Source organism: Pogona vitticeps, chromosome 14 (genome assembly GCF_051106095.1).
Source record: "Pogona vitticeps strain Pit_001003342236 chromosome 14, PviZW2.1, whole genome shotgun sequence".
Taxonomy (NCBI): domain Eukaryota; kingdom Metazoa; phylum Chordata; class Lepidosauria; order Squamata; family Agamidae; genus Pogona; species Pogona vitticeps.
In genome coordinates, this window is record NC_135796.1 from 14,289,464 (window position 1) to 14,308,519 (window position 19,056).

The 19,056-nt window shown below is 43.8% G+C and overlaps 1 protein-coding gene across 5 annotated transcripts in view; it reads left to right on the plus strand.

Moving 5' to 3' along the window:
- The window catches only part of GALNT9 (polypeptide N-acetylgalactosaminyltransferase 9), a 219,978-nt gene that overhangs the window by 87,575 nt on the left and 113,347 nt on the right, over positions 1–19,056 (plus strand). For 3 of the 5 annotated variants that reach the window (XM_078381713.1, XM_078381714.1, XM_078381715.1), the window contains one exon: positions 4,861–4,971. Coding sequence is in view for 2 of the 5 variants with exons in the window: in XM_072983174.2 (XP_072839275.1) it covers positions 18,632–18,872 (241 nt within the window). In the remaining 3 variants the exon portion in view is untranslated. Of the gene's footprint in view, positions 1–4,860; positions 4,972–17,791; positions 18,873–19,056 lie in introns of those variants that run through there. The other 2 variants (XM_072983174.2, XM_020788850.3) reach the window with 2 other exon arrangements.

The window sequence follows — 19,056 nt, forward strand, 5'->3', positions numbered from 1 at the left end:
CTGGGACATCCGTCAAGCCACTGCATGTAAAACCGAGTAATAGGAAACAAAGCAAATTGAGAAAACACCACCGAACATTTGCGGCGGGCAAGTGTAGCCAGACAAAATGTTGTGTATCTCTGAGGGGGCAAAAGTAATTTGGAGATTTTCACAGCTGTAGCTTGCAGTTAGAGATCTATTAAGCACTGATGAATGGATTAAGAAGGGCTCCTAGGTGGCACGGCATGCTGCCTGCCAGAAAATGGAAAATTTGTTTGGAAGCTTGACATCTAAATAGATTGGCTTAGGGGTGATGAGCAGAAGACAGTCATTTTTTTCTTTGAAGACATCTGTCTTCTGAATTAACCTCATACCAAATCTAGGGAAATGATCAAAATAAGATTTTACACATCCCTTTTAAGGAAGGCGCTGGCTGGATAGTTTAGTGGTTTAGGTAGGTATCAAGCTGCAGATCCAGAGGCTGGGAGTTTGATCACTTACTGTGCCTCCTGTGAGTGGAGCCAGCCTGGGTAGCCTTGGGCAAGCTGCACCGTTCCAGAGCTCCCCCAGAAGAAGGGAGCGGCAAACCGCCTCTGAGTACTCTCTACCAGAAAACCTCTGAAAAGTCAGAATATTAGCTGGCTGGATAGCTCAGTGGTTTAAATATCCCATTGTGGAGCCAGAAGTTCTTCACTGCACCTTCTGGGAGAAGAGCCAGCCTGGGTAGCCTTGGGCAAGCTGCACAGTCCCAGGGTGCCCCCTAGAGGAAGAGAAGGGTCAACCACTTCTGAGTACTCTCCACCTGGAAAACCCTGAAAATCAGAACTGACTTGACGGCACATTATGTTCATTTTTAAGAATGAGCGAAGAATTCTGTATTTCTACTTTTTGTTGCTGGTGTTAGCAACTTATCAACATTTGAATTTCTCCCTTCGCATTAGAGGACATGCAAACATTTTTTCCGTGTTAGTATGGAAGTGAAGGGTGAGGGAGTCTGTACGACTAATACATGCTCCAATTCCCCCTCCTCTTATTCCCATTTTTATGGAGACTATAGTAAGAACAGAGCGTTGGATACTCTTTTCTATCAGTGGTACAAAGTGGTCTACATGTCTATCACCTTCATTTCCTCTTGAGAATGGATTCCCATTGGTCTATTTCTCTCTTAGCGGAGATGCTGGCAATTCTTTGGGTTCCAAGTCCCCAGGCTGACTCCTAATCTTTGGTATCAAGTCCCAAGTCCCTATTAAAAATAAGCTTCCCAAGAGAAAAAGTGAGGCAGTGGGTAAGTTCCAAGTCAGGTCTGAGTCAAGTCACCAGTATGACTTAAGTCTGAATTCCGCAACTCGATTCCCCAAATCTGTTTCTTAGCGTATAGCGTCCTTCTTAAAGAGGAGGGAAATCACACCCAGGAAGCTGGGATCCATGGAACCAATTCTTCCCATTCCATAAAGGAAACGGAACAGGAGAAACCTGACTACTTTATGTGGGTCCATGCTGCTTGTGATTCTTTGACATGGAGAACCCCCCCCCAAGCATAGTTTTGAAAGAGAGCCGAGATGAAAAGTTGTTAAGGAAAATTATATGTCACACCAAAATTATAGAACTCTGATGACTGCTTGTTTAGGAGATTATTTTTATTTAATTGCTCAATTAGGCGAAATTATATTCTAGAAAAAAAACCCTGGCATGGACCCACAATGGAGAAATCCAATTTGCTAATGTCCACCACATCCGTCTGAGCGCCCGTCAAAATGATTGAGTTGCTGTGAAAGAAGTGTTTTTAATTAGAATATTGCATGTTTTCTCTTGAACTGATTATTTCGGCAAGCCGTTAAAATGCTGGGCAGGTAGCCTTGCCTTCGTGAAATCACCCGGGTCCTTTATGTGCTCTGGATGCACAAAGGAACACAATTTGATTATGCTGGGAGAGGAACATTTAGAAATGAAGTCACATCTTAGTTTTGGACTAGTTTCTCTTCGATGCAAACATCACATTTTTTTGGTAAGCTTCCAAGGAGCACTCTTTATCAAGTGCCTAGACGCATTAAATATGTGAGAAAATTTAATATGTAAGCCATTTCAGGTACTCTTAAATTACTTCGCCTGTAAGATATTTGGCAAGGAACTGACCTTTGTTTTTCATTTGTCTTTTGGAAGTTTTTAAAAAGTATTTGCACACTGCACTATCATGACTGGCCACTAGATGGAAGCAGAATGTCTTTCCTTTCATGTCCAACTCTGGATTAATTCGGCAGGAAGCCTACATGCAGGTTTCACATGGCAGAAGAAGCAGGGGTGGAGAAATTTTGGGGCTCCAGATGTTTCAGATGACAACTCCCACAGTCCTTTAGCATCCACAATACTGTCTAGGGATTCTGGGACTTGAAGTCCAAAACACATGGCATGCCAAAGGTTGACAAACATTGGCAGGACAAGGCACATCAAAAGTGTAACTTGTTTATTTACATGCTGAGTGTCACGTTCCCGGGGGTTACAACAGCCGAAGTCCGATAAACCAGTCCAGGGTCAAGAATACCAAGAATGCAAAGCTAATGTCCATAAATCAACTCACAGAATGAAGTCCAGCATCAAAGTCCAGAGTCCGATACACAGCGTAGTCCAGGGTCAGAGTCCAAAGTCCAATACCAGCATAGTCCAGGGGCAGAGTCCAGAGTTCAGGGTCAGGAACACGGTTCAAGAAGCGTGGATGCAAGCCAAGGTTTTGACTCTTTGCTTCCACAGAATTTCTGGCTTCACTGGGAGCTGTTTAATAGAAAAACAGCTCCTTGAGCTGCTGGAAAGCTTTCTATCCTGCTAGTACTTAGGACTAGATGAACCTAGGTTTCTGTGGACAGCCTTCGAGCGACACCACATTTAAAGAAGGATGCCAACAAGCTGGAACAAGCGCAGAGGACGGCAGCAAGGATGATCGGGGGCTGGAAGCCAAGCCTTATGAGTAAACACTGAAAGAAATGGGGATGTTTACCCTTGAGAAAAAAGACTTGAGGGGAGATAGGACAGCAGTGTTCAAATACTCTCATAAAGAGGATCTGTTCTCAATCATCCTTGAGTGCAACAATGGACTGAAGCTATAAAAGGCCAGACTTTGGTTGACTATCAGGAAAAACTTCCTAACTGTTAGAGCAGTATGACAATGGAACCCATGACCTCGAGAGGTGGTGAGCGCTCCAAGGCTGGAGGCCTTCAAGAGAAAAGTAGACAACCACCTGGCAGATCTCCTTTGATTTGCTTTTCTGTGCTGAGAAGGGGGTTGAACCCGATGGCCATATAGGGGCCTTCCAACTTCATGATTCTATGAGTCTATGATCCTATGATTCTCTCCTCACCCACAGTGGGGGAGCCCAGCCAAGCAACTTTGGCTCAAAGGAAATGTCCCTTCTTGCTTTGTCGCTTAACCCATGGATTGTGCTGCTCCTCCTTTTCTATCAACAGCCGTTTGCACGGGACAAAATTCTTCATTGCTGGTGCGCTCGTGCATGCTACCGGAGGCGAGGAGGAAGTGGCTTGAAGACAAGATGATTGAAACTGCCCCAGCCCTTAGTATGAAGCGTACAACTTATGTAAATGGAGTGCCAAAGGGTGTGCAAGCGAAAAAATGTTGCAAACCACTGTTTTAGAGTATTCGCACCATGTTCTATTTTCAGACCCTTTCCTTGGTTTATAGGAAATCTGATTTCCAGGGAATGGCATTGAGGAATATTCCATGACTGAGAGGAAGCATGCCGTTAGTACAGGACACATAGGAAAGGCAAGCCAGAGTTCCACAGTAACTAGTTGTTACCTAGTTACACACAGTTGTTTACTTTTGATGTAACTACTAGTAGTAGTTCAGACAGGTATTCCCTTACTAACTGGTGTTCTGAGAGGGTTTTTTTAAAAAAAATGGATTGTTGTGCTTTGTGGTTTTAAATGCGTCTTACATTGATTTTATTTACTGCTTTTAATATAATACTTGTCTAATTGTTTTTCAACGCTTGTATACTTACTGGATTTAGCTTTTAAATATTGGCTTTTTAATTATTATGTCAGCTGTTTTGGGTTCTTTTTCAGGAGAGAGGCAGGGTAAAAATATTCTAAATTAATGAATTTAATAAATGAAATGGTTGTACGAGAAATGACACCAAGCTTGCTTGAGGAGCTGAGCAACACCAAGCAGCTTCCCAAAATCAAGCCATTGTACAGTAAAGGCATGGCTGGGGCAGAATTTTTCACATTTGATTCTCAACGGCAAAGAAACCAGTCTTTTAAAGAAACAGACATTCTGAGTTGCACAATCAGAATTGGCCACTAGAGGGAAACAGAGAGTCTTTTCCCATGTTTTTCTGGCCCATTGAGATTGATAGCACAATAAAATACTTGCTTGATCTGAACAAAGATAACAATTGGAACAACTCTGTTGCTGAAAGCAAGGAGGCACTCAACAAGTGCCTTTTAAAATATAATCTCCCAAGCTTTCTGCGTGGCATTTATATCAGAATCTTTGAAATATACAAGTACTACTTCATACACAATTTACCATTCATGCTAGATTTTTTTTCCTTTTACTCCACCATTGACCATGACTGTAGTCTTCCTTTCCATTAAAATTCAGACTTAAAAAGGTAACCTTAACCATCCACCCCATTCCCCTTTGTGTAAAAAAAAAAAAAACACCCGAGAATATGTCTGTTTCTTAATGATGATATCAGTGGCGTCTGATTTATGAAAAATGCATAAGTGTGACTCGGGAACAGCTTGTGCCTTCACACTAAATAAAGCGAAAAGACAGAGGAGGGATCTCAAAATGTCTATGAATATATTTGTGTAAACAAATGACTGTCATAAATCTTTTTGCCTGATTGCTTTGCTTTGTGGCAGATCCCAGGGGCCGGGGGAGTTCTGCAGAAGAAAAGGAGAAAAATAAACCCTCAGACTTTTTCAGCAAATGGACAGCATTCAAGGAAGGAAGGAAGGAAGAAATTTACAGAGGTAATTATATAATTCATGTTGCAGAGTTCTGAATTTCTTGTAAAATTCCTTTGATACACAGCAGGAGTACAGAGATTTGCAGGAGGAGAATAGCTTCAAGTTCCCCCTATTTTCCTGTTCATCCCTTTCCCTCTTGTCTTCCTCCCATTCCCAGGTAAAGTTCTCCCCATCCACCTTGTCCTGTCTAAGTGGAGCCACCTAGTGGCAGTGGTGGAGGTGAGCGAAAATCAACACTCTGACCCCGAAGTCAGATTTACTGGGTGACTTTGGACTGGTCGTACTTCTCTCACCCAACTTTCCATCACAATGGTGTTGTGAGGACAAAGTACAGGGATCAACAGCCACAGACAGTGCTTTGAACTTACTGGAAGAATGACAGGCTAGGAAGAAATAAAGAATAGGAATATCTTAAGTGGAGTGATCCGTAAAACAGAAAATTTAAATATTGTAGCTTGTGCCTTCTTCAGTTGCTCTTAATGAAAGTTGTTTGTTTCCAAGGTGGCTATGCAAGAACGGAGAGGACACAGGACTGCAAAGCGGGGTGTTATGTTCGCTGTTATCCTGTACATTCAGGCCATGAAACGATAAGATGCTAACTCTCTAAATCCGCAAAGTTCTACTTTTCTAAGGATCTGAGGAATTTCTCTCCTAATCAGCAACAAATCAGGTCATGATGTTCAGAGCCGAAGCACTTAACCAGCAGGCGTCCTTGTTTTTTGGTCAAGATTGAAGGTTTAGTACTTCTAAAGCCCATATGTAGGTTAGCTGTTGTTTTATCTTAGAATATAATCTTAGAACTGCAGTAGCTGGAAGGGACCCTACAGATCATCGCGTCCAGCCCCTGTCAGCGAAGCACAGTGGGGGAATCAAACTCCTAGCCTCTGGCTACATAGTCAGATGTATAAGCCGTCCTCGGTAATAATATGTAAGCAAATATATCTGCCAGAATCCTCTTAGTGTTTGTCTAAGAGTTGCATACTTGTAGCGGCTAATAGTGGCTAGTTAATGAGATGCCAAGATGTATCTCCGCTACACGTCTTCTGATATGTCCGATTCTCATGCCAAGATGTAACCCAGCACCTGAACAATTAACTGTACTGGAAAGGTCAAGTTTTATAGATCTTAACGATAAGATACTAGCAAAAAAAAAAAAAAAAATTGAGAGAGAGAGAGAGAGAGAGAGAAGATGAGTTGATAACCATTTTTGCAATTTTCATTGTTCCAAGGGTTAAAGCTACTGAGCTACTACAATGTTTTAAGGAAGGCTAAAGACAGGCCCCATTGATTCAGGAAATGGGAAGCTGTCTTATCACATCATTGTCACATCATTGTCCCATTCTTTCCAGTGCTGACTGAAATTGAATCTCTCCAGATAAGAGATTTTCCCCGAGTCTACTCACAGATCTTCTAATGCAGTGGTTCTCAGCCTTGGGTGCCCAGATGTTCTTCAACTACAACTCCAGGAAGTCCTGGCCGGCATAGCTAGTGGTAAAGGCTTCTGGACATTTTAGCCCAAGAACACCTGAGGTCCCAAGGTTGGAAACCACTCCTCCAATGGGGACCAAGATCTTCTGCATGTAAAGTATGAGTACAGCCACTGAGCTATTGCCCGTATTATCTGGGGTGCTCCAGAGATGGATCACTGTAAAAATATTTGCCAACTGTTGCAAATTTCTTCCTTAATGGAGGAACAGGGACAATAAACTGAAGGTGTGAAAAAGCTGTTCATTAAAAGCACAGCATTTGCTTACCTCCAGGTTTTCGGAGCTGCTTCTCTGTTATTCATCCCTCTTACTGCTCGGGACAGAGCTAATTGAGCTGCTACAGTCGTCCCTGTGCTCAGCAGACCGATGCACTCAGCTACAAATACCTGTCATAAGCAAAAGGCACGGGTAGTTTTGAAAAAATGCTTTGTTGGGCTGATTTCCTTACAAACCCAGATTCTTTGACTGTGCAGCTTACCCTTTTGAGCAATCAAGGAGAATTATTATCTAGCCCAGACCCTTGCGGCCTTGAGATCCAGATGTTGCAACATTTTTATTTTCAAGAAGAGCTGAGATACTGTAAGTAGGATACAAATGCCCATTTTTCAAATTCATCAGCCAGTGGGGTTTGGTGATGCTGGATTCACAGAGTGGCGAATTCCGTTTGGGTTTTGATCCGAACTTTAAAGAAGATATCCAAGGGGCTGAGCTTTGAGAAGAAGGTTCAGAACCTCGGATTCACGGTCTTATTGACTTTAGAGTCAGCAGCCTTGGATGGCGGGGAGCCTAACCTCAGCCTCCAGTTCCTACTGCTCTGTTGGATGACAAGTAACCATCCAGTGGCATCATTTGATGTTTATAAAGGAGCTCAATCAAACACCTACTCATCAGGGCAGGAGCCAATAAATGTATTGAGAGATGGATGCTTCCCCCACCCACCCACCTTGTCACTCTGATGCTATGATAAATGTTAACCATCAATTACTCCAGTATGGACAGCCAAGAAGGGGAGCGAAGAGTGGTCATAGCAGAAAATCAATTGGTGAATGGAATAACAGCGAAATGCGTTTTGAATCATAGAGATGGGGACAGAGTTGGGAGGGGTTGTTGCCTTGTATTCCGAAGCGCGATTCCCTAATTAAGCTAATTTGTTTGGTTTTGGATTAGGAAGCGCCTCCGGGGAAATATCACCGGTGTATGCAGCAGTGCTGGAACATCCTGATGGGAAAGTAAGCTCGTGTTCTGCATGACATGGGTCCTGAGCTTAGCATGTAGGGAAGATTAGGTGAAGCAGCGGGACTTAAACAGTGATTCACGTAGAAGTGAACTGAGTATCTGATTGGATGCTCTTGGGAGGAGGACACGGGCATCGTTTCCTTTCCCAGTGAAATCTGAGCAACAAGAGCTTCTCCAGACCCACACGTTTCATTTCTGCCTTTTAGATCTTCTCAAATTGCTCAGTCTTCAGTTCGGTCTCTTGATTTCAGTTCAGACAATTCGCCCTCCTGGGTGGTCCTTTGGTATGATTCCTGGTCTACTTTGGTATGATTCCTGGTCTACTTCTTGACCTCACCTCCTGGTTCATCTTTGGGTCCAACCACCTCATGTTCTGCCTCCTGCTTCCTTCTAAGTCTTGATTCTTGGCTCTTTCTCAGCCCTGCTTCAAGGTCCATCTTTGACTCCTGACTCCTGGCTTTCTTCTCCATCTTGGATCATCCTCAATATCCGATTCCTGGCTTGCTATTCAATCATGCCTCCTGGGTGTTGTATTTTCCATCTGATTCTTCACTTGGCCCACCATTCTCTCTCCTGGTTCTTCCTTCAAGCCCCATCCCTGGCTTGGTCCACAGTCTTGTCTCCTGATCTTCCTTTTCGTCCTGATTCCCTAGTTGGTCACCATCCTGCCTCCGGGTTTGACCTTCAGTCCCATCTCCTGGTCTGCTACTCATTCCCAGAGTTTGTAGAGTATGAAGTGCATGGAAACATGGAGCAGAATTTTTGTGGAATATAGTGGTTAATGATAAATTACAATGTAAAATTAAAGTAAGAAAAGGAATGTTAAATAAGAATGTATTTAGAGATATATGGAGAGAATTTATTGACTTTGTTGTTTACCTTCCCAAGAGTCAATGTATTTTTGGAAGGGGAATGGGGCTCCATCAAAGGAAGAAAATAGATCATCTCCATTAGTCATGGGGAGGGAGAGCACAGTGTGTGTATATTGTATATGTAGAGTATCTTTAGTTGTGTTTTTTTATGTGTAAGGTAAAGGTTCCCCTTGACATTTAGTCCAGTCGTGTCCGACTCTAGGGCATGGTGCTCATCCCCATTTCCAAGCCGTAGAGCTAGTGTTTGTCCGCAGAAAGTTTCCGTGGTCATGTGGCCAGCGTGACTAGACATGGAACGCTGTTACCTTCCCACCGAGGTGGTCCCTATTTATCTACTCGCATTTTCATGCTTTCAAAATGCTAGGTTGGCAGGAGCTGGGACAAGCGATGAGAGATCACTCCGTTGCGTAGATTCAATCTTATGACTGGTCTTCTGCGGTTTAACCTGCAGTGCCACCACGTCCCCCTTTTTATGTATATTAACTACATAAAATTAGTACATTTTTCCATAGCTTTGAACTTAATCTAAGCCAGGAAATGATTTGGGGAAAATTATTATACTGGGACTGTCTTGCCACAGACAAGAATATTCTTTTTGACGCAGTTCAATGACATGCTAATGAAGAAAAAAGAATCTACAAACATTTGCTGAAAGAAAAGGGGAAAGAGAGAAGCTTAGTGAAATAGGCATACAATAGAACACAATAGTACGAAAAAGGATAAAAAACTAACTCTATAGCAAAAGGATGGAGCAAAGCAAGGATACAACCTAAAATCCCTACTGACTCTGGGAACTCTTGAAAGCAGAGGTGTTGTTGTTCCATTCCAAGTCCTCACATACCTTGTGGTTTCGACACATCGTCTAAACAGCACCTTCTACTCTGGCCTGTGGTATAGCTGAACAATGGCCCAACATAGAAACTTATAGACAACATGCACCTGGCCTTTGGCTAAGATCACAACACATCCCTTTTTAAATGACAAACTGATCAAAGGGTAGCTGTCTAACTGGAATATCAATCATTAGAAATCGTCACTAATTGGCCACAGAATAGCATGTGTGTCTTCAGAGAACGTGGCTAGAAACCATGTAGAGAACATCTTGAGTTCCCAGGTCCAGGTGTTCAGAATTGATCAGCTTTTGGCCAGCTCTTAAATTATGAGATCTGTGGTCAAAAATAACAATACAGTGGGGTCTCTACTTAAGAACGTCCCTACTTAAGAACAATCCAACTTAAGAACAGCTCCATTTGCTAAATTTTGCTTCTACTTGAGAACAGAAATCCAAGATAAGAACAGGAAAAAAAACCTTTCCTGCTCTTTTTTTAACCTTAGGTCATCTTAGGTTAAAAAAAATTCTCCCCCTAGTGGTAGAGTACGTATTAACCAGCTTTGCATTAGTTCCTATGGGAACTAATGCTTCAATGTACGAACGCACCTCTACATAACAAAAAACCCAGCCAGAACGAATTAATTGGTTTTCAGTCCATTCCTATGGGAAATTTTGCTTCAACTTAAGAACGTTTCAACTTAAGAACACCATTCCAAAATGGATTAAGTTCCACTGTAGTTTCTATGGACGGAAAAGAGCAGATACGGATTAAATGGTTTTCGATGCATTCTTATGGGAAATGCAGATTCAACATAAGAACTTTTCAACTTGAGAACCACCTTCCAATACGGATTAAGTTCTTAAGTAGAGACCCCACTGTAATAATAAAAATCTGACTAGCACAGCTTTGACTGGTAATTAGCTTTCCTTTCCCCAGTCAATTGTTGTGAAGGAGAGGAGAAATGAAAATGTAGAATAGCGCTGTAGAACTAAAAACCAGCTTCTTCTTAGGCTAAGGAAGACACATTGACGGCTTATCCAAAAATGGAAGGCTATGCGTATAAGCTATGAATGCAAGCAAGTTTGGATATAGAGGAGAACTATAGCATACCACTGTATTTCCTTGCATTAGTCTTCTGGCTGTGGCACTACAAAGTTTGTGGTCGGAAGCCCAGAAATCGGAGGGTTAAAAACTTCTCTAATGCATCTCAAATTTCCATGTTTGGGATTTGCTGGAGCATGTCTAGTGTAAACAGCATAGAAATGAAACAATTAATGGTTGACTACAGACAGTGTGATAATAGTAGAAAATTGTTGTTATTAACCTCGCTCAAGAAAATGGGCAGCTTTGAAGCAGAGACCTTTCGCCTTGCGGAGAAGCTGCATTTCCTGCTAACGTATGAGCATGCCATGAGAGGAAACAAGAGTGAATAATACTTTCTATTAAAATACGGCAGCGTAACATGATAAAACACATACAGCCATTATTCAAGGTGAAATCTTCAGAAAAATAGCTCTCTCCATCTGTTTTCAACACGAAACAATGGAATCCGTCCTGAATCAGGTACTTAAAGTCAAAGCCGCCATAAATCAAAGAAGAGGAGAATTAAGTTTCAATTGACTTTCCTGACCTTGAGCATCAAACGGGAGCTGTTTGAAAAATGGAGGCGCTCGGCAATCTAAAATTCAAATGTGCTGCAATCAATAGATTTTTTTTCCTCCAGGCAAAAGGGTGTTTGGATCTCTCTTGGGTTGTCTTAATTTATTAGTTTTGGAAAACTGGGCAATTTTTTGTTTCTCATTTTTATGGGGAGTCAGACCAGATAGCTGCTCAAAACATCTAGGTTAGTAGCCAGGGAAAATATTTGTCTGAAAAAAAAAATACAGGGAGACCCACCCACCCTACATTTTGCTATTTCTGGTGCATGCTTGTTTCTGTGTGTGTTTTTTTTAATACAAAGCATGTATCTTTCTCAGCAGTCATAAGGAGAGGAACAATAGTGATGGTTAGAGATGATGGAATAAACAGTTCACCATATCATTGGCAGAATGATTCATGATGAATCTAAAGGGATTGCTTAGTGTCAAGTCAAAAAAAAAAAATGCCTCTGACCCCTTTTGTGGGGCCATTGAATTACAGAACTGGCTGGCTGGATAGCTCAGTGGCTTAGGTATCTGACTGTGGAACCAGAGGCTGCGAGTTTGATTCCCCACTGGGCCTGCTGGTGGGAGAAACCAGCCTGTGTAGCCTAGAGTAAGCTGGGTGGTCCCAGAATGCCCCCTGAAGAAGGGAATGATAAATCACTTCTGAATGTTTTAAATGAAGCTGTCCAAGACCTGGCTGGATAGCCCAGTGTTTTAGGTAATGTGGCTGCAGAGATAGAGGTTGAGAGATCAATTCCTCACTGTGCCTTCGATGAACAGAGCCAGCCTGGGTGGCCTTGGGCAAGCTGCACAGTCCCAGGGCTCCCCCTAGAGGAAGGGAATGGGAAACCACTTCTGAGTATTCTCTACCTAGACAACCTTGAAAAGGGCAGCTGTAAGTCAGAACCAACTTGAAGGCATGTGAGGATTATTATTAATAGAAGAGAAAAAGAGAGCGTTTTTATTGTGTGTATGGAGGAGAGAAAAAGGCAGAAATTTTCAGAGCCTGGGGATTTACCATAAATAGAAGCTAATGACAACATTACTTGTCATTAGCCTCTCCCACCTACTTTCTCCTTTAAATGTCATTCGGAGTTCTCCTGCCTGTGATAGTAGGAAGGGGGGGGGGAAGAGAAGCTTTCAATCATACAGGAAGCATAGAAATGGATACAGTTTCCCCCCATCAGAGAAAAGTTTTAGTTTCTGTTGCTCCTTTCCATATCCTGACATTGATAGCAAACATACCTTTCAGCTGAGCAAAGTTTTCCCTTTAAAGGAAAAAAAAGAGAAACAAACAAATTTCTTCGAAACAGAAGAATTAAATCAGCGTGCAATGCAACGTCAAGGGCGGATCCCAGCTGATCATACCAGAAAGGGTAATTTTGCTGGGAGTAAACTGTCTTAAAGTGAGTCTTCTGTCTGTGTGGGAATAGATTCAGCCATTCCCCCCCCCCCCCAAAAAAGAACAGCCTATCTAGAGCGTCTTGCAAGACCTGAGCTGCTTTGGAATTTGCAAAGAGAGATGAGGAGCTGAGCGTCCATGTGTGTCTCTGTGTTTATTTGCTTGTGTTTTTTGCAAGGATGCTTAGAGGAGGCTACACATCATTTATCATCTTAAAACTGCAGAATTCAAAGAGCCCCTATGGGTCACGGAGTCTGGTCCCTGTCAACGAGGCAGAGTGGGGAATTGAACTCCCAACCTTTGGCTCCACAGCCAGAGAGCTAAACCACTGAGCTATCCAGCAGTTATTTACAGGTACACAGCTTGCTTGCTTACATTCATTGTACAGTCTGCACAATTCCTCAGGTAGTGCAACTCAGCACTTTCTCTGCAGAGTTCACAGTCCCAGCACAATACTTGTGTTTGGAAACTTATATTTGCTGACGGTTGCTGTGCGAACTTTACGGCTGACCAGGTGCCTCTGTTTAGATTTTCTACTTCGTGAGCCCAGAAGTCTGTCCACTCCACTGCACAGGTTCTGCATTCCATCCTCTCGCCCATTCTGGAGGCCTATGGAAGGTGGATTTCTTACCAAAAGCAGAGGTACAAAGGCAGATGAATAAAGTCTATGATGCTGTACGACACAAAAAAGGAGAGAAAAAAAGAAAATTTTCGTTAGCCACTTAGATCTTAAAGAGAAGGGACAGGCTTTTAAAAAAAAGCAGATATGTATCAGGATTTCTGCTCACATAAGGTTGAAACTACACTGTTGAACTAAATCAGGAGCTGGTTCATGTTTTTAGAATTTGATTTAACATCATGTGGTGTTTGTGTTTGTGTGTGTGTCCTCATGGGACATTTCACCCAGTTGTAAGCTACGTAGTATATTGGTCCAGGGAAACTCCATGGGACTTCAAATTGTTGCATTGATATGGGAACTAGCACTCCAGCACCCCAGTTCCCAATTTGTAATCTGTCCCTTTAAGATTCATCATGTCCCAAAGCCATTAATGTTCTTATCTAAAGCCACTGAGTTGTGTTTTGTACGTGTACATAGAATTCTTTACCACTGGTCTAACCCACCTTTATAAATATTTAATTATATGGAATTGAGTGGCATAGCGCTATATCAATGTTAACTGGCATAGCGCTTGATCAATGTTACAGGTTATAATTTGGAAGCTAAAGGGACTGGCAAGGTACAAGAAGTTAAACCACCAGAGAGGGAGCTGTGACCAGTTTCCAGTGCTTAAGTGAAATTGCTATATTATTTCTTGTGCATTACTTCTCTCTTCTTACAATGTCACCAACATATTGCTACTTTTTGTTGTTTTCCATTTTAAAAAATCCACGTTAAAAATACCCAAGGAAATTGCCTATAAGAATAGGAGGAGATAATCCAGTCAATACCCCAAACGGGCATTTTAGATATCCAGAATTAATGACAGAGAATCTGATATATATGCATTAGTTATCTTGATTTTAATGTGCTGATTTTATATATTTGTAAATTTTATATTTAACTTGCTAAGGCCTATGGCTAATGCAAACAAAATACTGTTGTAATGCCAGAGACATGTTATTCACAAATGCAGAAGAGTCATGGTGCTGGCTGGAAATTTATGGATATCCGTCCATGTACGTACTATGGAGGAAAAAAATGTTACCTTTGGTAGAAAGCATGTTCATGAATGCTTTCTTAGCATCTCGACATGCATTATTCATATACCATTTCAAATTCTGAATTTTCCAGCTCTTTTGATGTTGAAACCTGGTGGTATTATAAGGACCATAAAACAATACAAGATCATGTTTCATGAATTGCTGACCCTCTTGTCTAAGCTAGTGGAGTTGCACCAGACAAATTAAGAATTCTTACGCAATACACGATCAGATTCTATTCTGTTTGTTCAATGCTCATGTATCAATTTACAGTGCTGTTGTGTGCCGCTAATAGCAATTAAATGAATCTACACTTTTCCCTGAAGAACAGATTGAGCTAGTACTTAAACCTATTTCTCTCCAATTATTTTAGTATCATAGTCTTGAACGGTAGGGTTTTGATCAGTTCTCCTGGCCAGTGCACCCAAGAGTAAGAAATTTAATGTAATTAGCAGAATGTTAATTGAGTTCTTCCCAGGGCAATTTGTGGATTCCAGGTTTCTTGAGTGGTAGCAAAGTCCAGGGGCAGCCACTACAGCTTTGGACTTGTTACATTTCTGAAAGTCCTGCCAGTTCATACTAGTTAAAGGAGACTCTTCTTAAAGAAAAGTGCTCTTATCTTTTCTTCTCTACATAAACTTTAGCAGGCCTGGTCCTACCATTAGACAATGTGATGCAACTTCCTTGGTTGGGACACATCAATGGCCTTCCTCCCAGCTGTTTCTTGCAACCACCTTGCCCCTCTTCCTTTCTTGGAGAGTAGCTCTACCTGCTGTAAAACTAAAATACTGCCTTCAAGCATGAGGGTGGATGCTATCCCCTTATTAAAATAAGGCCCAGCTGCTGAAGCAGGTGGCTAATTTATGGGGAATGGCTGGATTGCCATGTTGTCCTTTAGGTGAGGCAGCAAGATTTCAGGACATTCTTGAGAGGCAGGGGTGATGTATATGTGGAGCAGAACATAAGGTATACTGATTTGTTTTGGTCCATTTATTACTAGTATTTTTCACTGGTTTACTGACATCCTGATCATTTTGGGTTCTTGTCCCAGCCCTTCAGGTAAGGGGCACTGTCGCAGAATTTTGTGCTCCTGGATGAGGAGCATTGCAAATAAATGTAGGAACTGAAGACTGAATCCAACCTGGCATCTTCCAGATGTGGTAGTTATCAATCTCCATTAGGATGTAGTCCATCACATTTGGAGGTCACCACATGCAGAAAGATTGGTTTGTGTACCAATTCCATCCATCCATCCATCCATCCATCCATCCATCCATCCATCCATCCTTCCTTCCTTCCTTCCTTCCTTCCTTCCTTCCTTCCTTCCTTCCTTCCTTCCAAGTTCCTCAAGACTCAATTTCCTTTTTAAATTCATGGTCCATTTCAGAGTTAATCCAGTTCCACTGAGTTAAACCCCAGTTCTTCAGGCTTGATCTTATTGCCCTCTTCCATCCCTGAAAACAGTTCCCCTTGCTTAGCTGTCTGCTGACCAGCAAATGTTGAGCAATTTCATCAGAGAGACAATGATTATTGCGCCTGGAAAGCCCTCCCTACTCTTTCCTCTAAAACTTGAAGAACATCAGCCTATCACCCACGACTGCGGTTATCGTTCATTCAGGCAGGGGACCTCATTAATCGTATCGAACAATGCATGCTAAGAGGCAGTAAAGCTTTCTCTTTCTTCCAGGAACTTGTTTGCTAAACAGCAATTGAAACGTCTCTTTTAAGTGTATTTAGTGTCTATCAAAAGTGCAATGTGGATAGTCTTGAGAGCTGTTAATCCATTTTGAGCTTGATTGCATGAGTTGCTAGGCCAGCATAAACAGTACAAGCTGGTGTGAATCAGTGGCTATGGAACATGGGGGTGGATTCTTCTGCAGAGAAGTCCACCTGTTTACAAACATCTCAGTTGGTGTTAGGAACGTAAGAGCGTGTTTCCTCTTTAGTCACTGATAGACTTCCAAAAGCTGCTCAAAGTTTCAGGCAGGATACTTTCCTAGCCCTATGCGGAACTCTCTAATCTCCCCCAATAGATTCACCCCTGACTGATTGTCCATTTCTAGGACACAGGCAGCCGTACCCGGCCTGTTGCCTGTTTGTCTCTTAAATCCGCTCAAGTTCACTGACCATATTCTTCATTTAGACTTATTATCCTCCCGCTAAATGTAAGGCCATCTCTTCAGCTTACAACTCAAATAACACTGGGCGTCTCTGCATGTTTGCAAGTCACTCTGTATTAAGCAAACATTGTGAGGATGAAAGTTCAGACTCAAAGTTCAGCTTTCAGGTTGAACTGTAAGGAGCTATCCAAAGTGCTACCCTATTCTCCCCCAAATAGGCCTGCACCTCGGATAGATTCTTTAAAGTTCAGAGCTAAACCCCAGGACATATCCACTGCCCTTGCAAAGCCAGAGTCACTAGCCATCTCCAGTCAGCGTCACTGGCCCGTCAAGCTCGCTGTTGTCCAGAGTGAGCCGGAATAATTCAAATGCAAGCGTCATTTTTTCTCCTTACCTAAAGCCAGATTCTGGTAGAGAGGGTTGTCGTGGATCTTCCATGAGAACCAGTCAGCAGGGTGAATGATCAGGGATAATGTGACAGTGTCTGGAAGGTAGGAGGTTTCCCCAACCCAGAACCTTCAGCAATACCCAACCCTAAGAGGCTGGCACAGATAATAGTTACTTCCTGCTAAAAGTTGTCACTGCCTCATCTATATCTATCTATCTATCTATCTATCTATCTATCTATCTATCTATCTATCTATCTATCTATCTATCTATCTATCTATCTATCTATCTATCTATCTATCTATCTATCTATCTATCTATCTATCTATCTTTGAAGCTTCTAAATAGTGTTTGTGTGTGTATGTGTGTTGTAACGGAATCACAAAATCTCATTATTGCTGTTGTTTAAAAGCATCAGGAGATAGCACTCCATGGGTCGGAAGGTAATAATCCTGCATTCCTGATGTTGTGCTTGGAATACAGAAGCAGGGCTTGTTTACGCTGGGAACATTTTTGTTGGTGAAGCGACGTCGCGAATTAGCCTCGCATCCTTGTCAGACTGTGAGCATTAAAGGATGGGCTTCCAAGAGAAAGAGATTTGGCAATGAAGCCATGTGTTTCCCCCACAGCTAGGAGCACCGAAATGTGCACAGCAGCATCTGCAAACAGATTAGCGGGTGTTCGAACTTTTGGGTTGGATATGGGGGTCAGAGAGTCTCCTCCTCCGGTAAGGGACAAGACACACAAACATACATATACCAGCGGAAGGGAGTGCTAAGGGTATGGTGAATCCACTCTGGGTTTTGTATTGAACTTTAAAGAGATACAGCAAGGCACCAAACCTTGTTGAGAGGTAGAGGTCAACCTTTTGAATACTGTTTGCATTGCCATTGGCAGAATGGTTTACAGTGAGCCTGGAGTAGTGCTTAGAATTGGTGAGTCGCTCCGGCTCAGCTGCCTCCCCCCCTGGGCCCAGGGGGAGGGAGACCCGGGGAGCACTCTTGAGCCCGGGGTTGTGTGAATGCAACCGGGTTCCGCCTCCCTCCCTCTCCTCTCCCCCCCTCCCCGTTTCCAGCCGGTACACCCAATCGGGCACGTGACTTCGCACCGGCGCTCTGCTAGCGGGGAGAAACCGAGGCGATTGCGAAGACGCCCGGACACACACGCGCGCGCGCGCTCGCGCCCCCGCTCGCGCACACACACACGCACACGGAGACTGACACGCGACCGGCCAAGCGGGGGAAGGAAGGAGGGTGGGAGGGAAGGAGGCGGCGGGCGATCCCAGCGCCGGCACAGCCTCGCTCTGGCCGGCCTCTCTCCCTCTCTCTCTCCATCTCTGGGTCTCCCTTTGCCTCCTTCCTTCCCTCCCTCCGGCCACCTCCCTCCGGTCTCCCGCCGCCTTGCGGAGCCCAAAAGCCGGGTTTGGCCTGGTGCGCCCAGAGAGGCTGGTGGGTTGGAAGCAGCCCGGGATCTGATCCTGCCGGCCGGTGTCCTTTCCCTGCCTCTGTGTCCCTTCCTCATCCTCTCCCTGCAGCTTGTCTTCAAGGGCCGGGAAGAACAGGGAGAGGGAGAGAGAAGAAGAGGAAGGAAGGAAGGAAGGAAGGTCCTTTCTCCCTCCCCTCAACAAGCCAGAAAAAAAGAGAGAAAAAGAGAGAGGGAGGAGAAGGTGACCGGGTCCTACCAGGAAGCTGGTGAGAAGAGGAGGCTGGAGAAGAGACGCGAGCGCCGTGGTGCTGAAACGGACAGCTCCCTCCGCCAGCCTGCGCTTGGGTTTCCCGGCTCTCCGCTCCCTCTCTTTCTTTCGACCCAAGGAGAAAGGAGGTGTGGGGTGGGAAGCTGAGGAGACCTCCTCTTCCTCCCCCTCCCTCTCCCCCCACCGGCACCCCCACCTTCCGCAGGCAGGTGCTGCTGCCTTAGATGCTGCGTCGGCTCCCAAGGCACTGGCGGCCATGCCTTGATGCCCCACCGAGGCAGCGGCTTCCATGGCGGTGGCAAGGAAGATCAAAACTTTGCTGACCGTCAACATCTTGGTCTTTGTGGGCATCATCCTCTTCTCGGTCTACTGCCGGATCCAGGACCGTTCGCAGGAGCTGGTGCAGATTGTCCGGAGCGCCGACCGACGGATCCGGAGCCGGAACCCCAAGGCGGGGACTCTGCTGGACAGGGAGTCCATCCTTCAACGGCTCGACCATCTGGAAGAAGTTGTGTATAACCAACTCAATGGTAAGGGGGCGTGGAGGGCTGAGTGGGGCAGGAGGATGCTAGGTATTGGGGGGGGGGATCTCATCCCAAGCAAAGTGGACTTGTGATGATTGGGTCATGCAACAGTTTGACCACCAAGGTGTGGATGAAATATATGGTTCTCTCTTTTTTGAGAGATGAGGGCCGTTTTCAAGAGCCTCCCAGC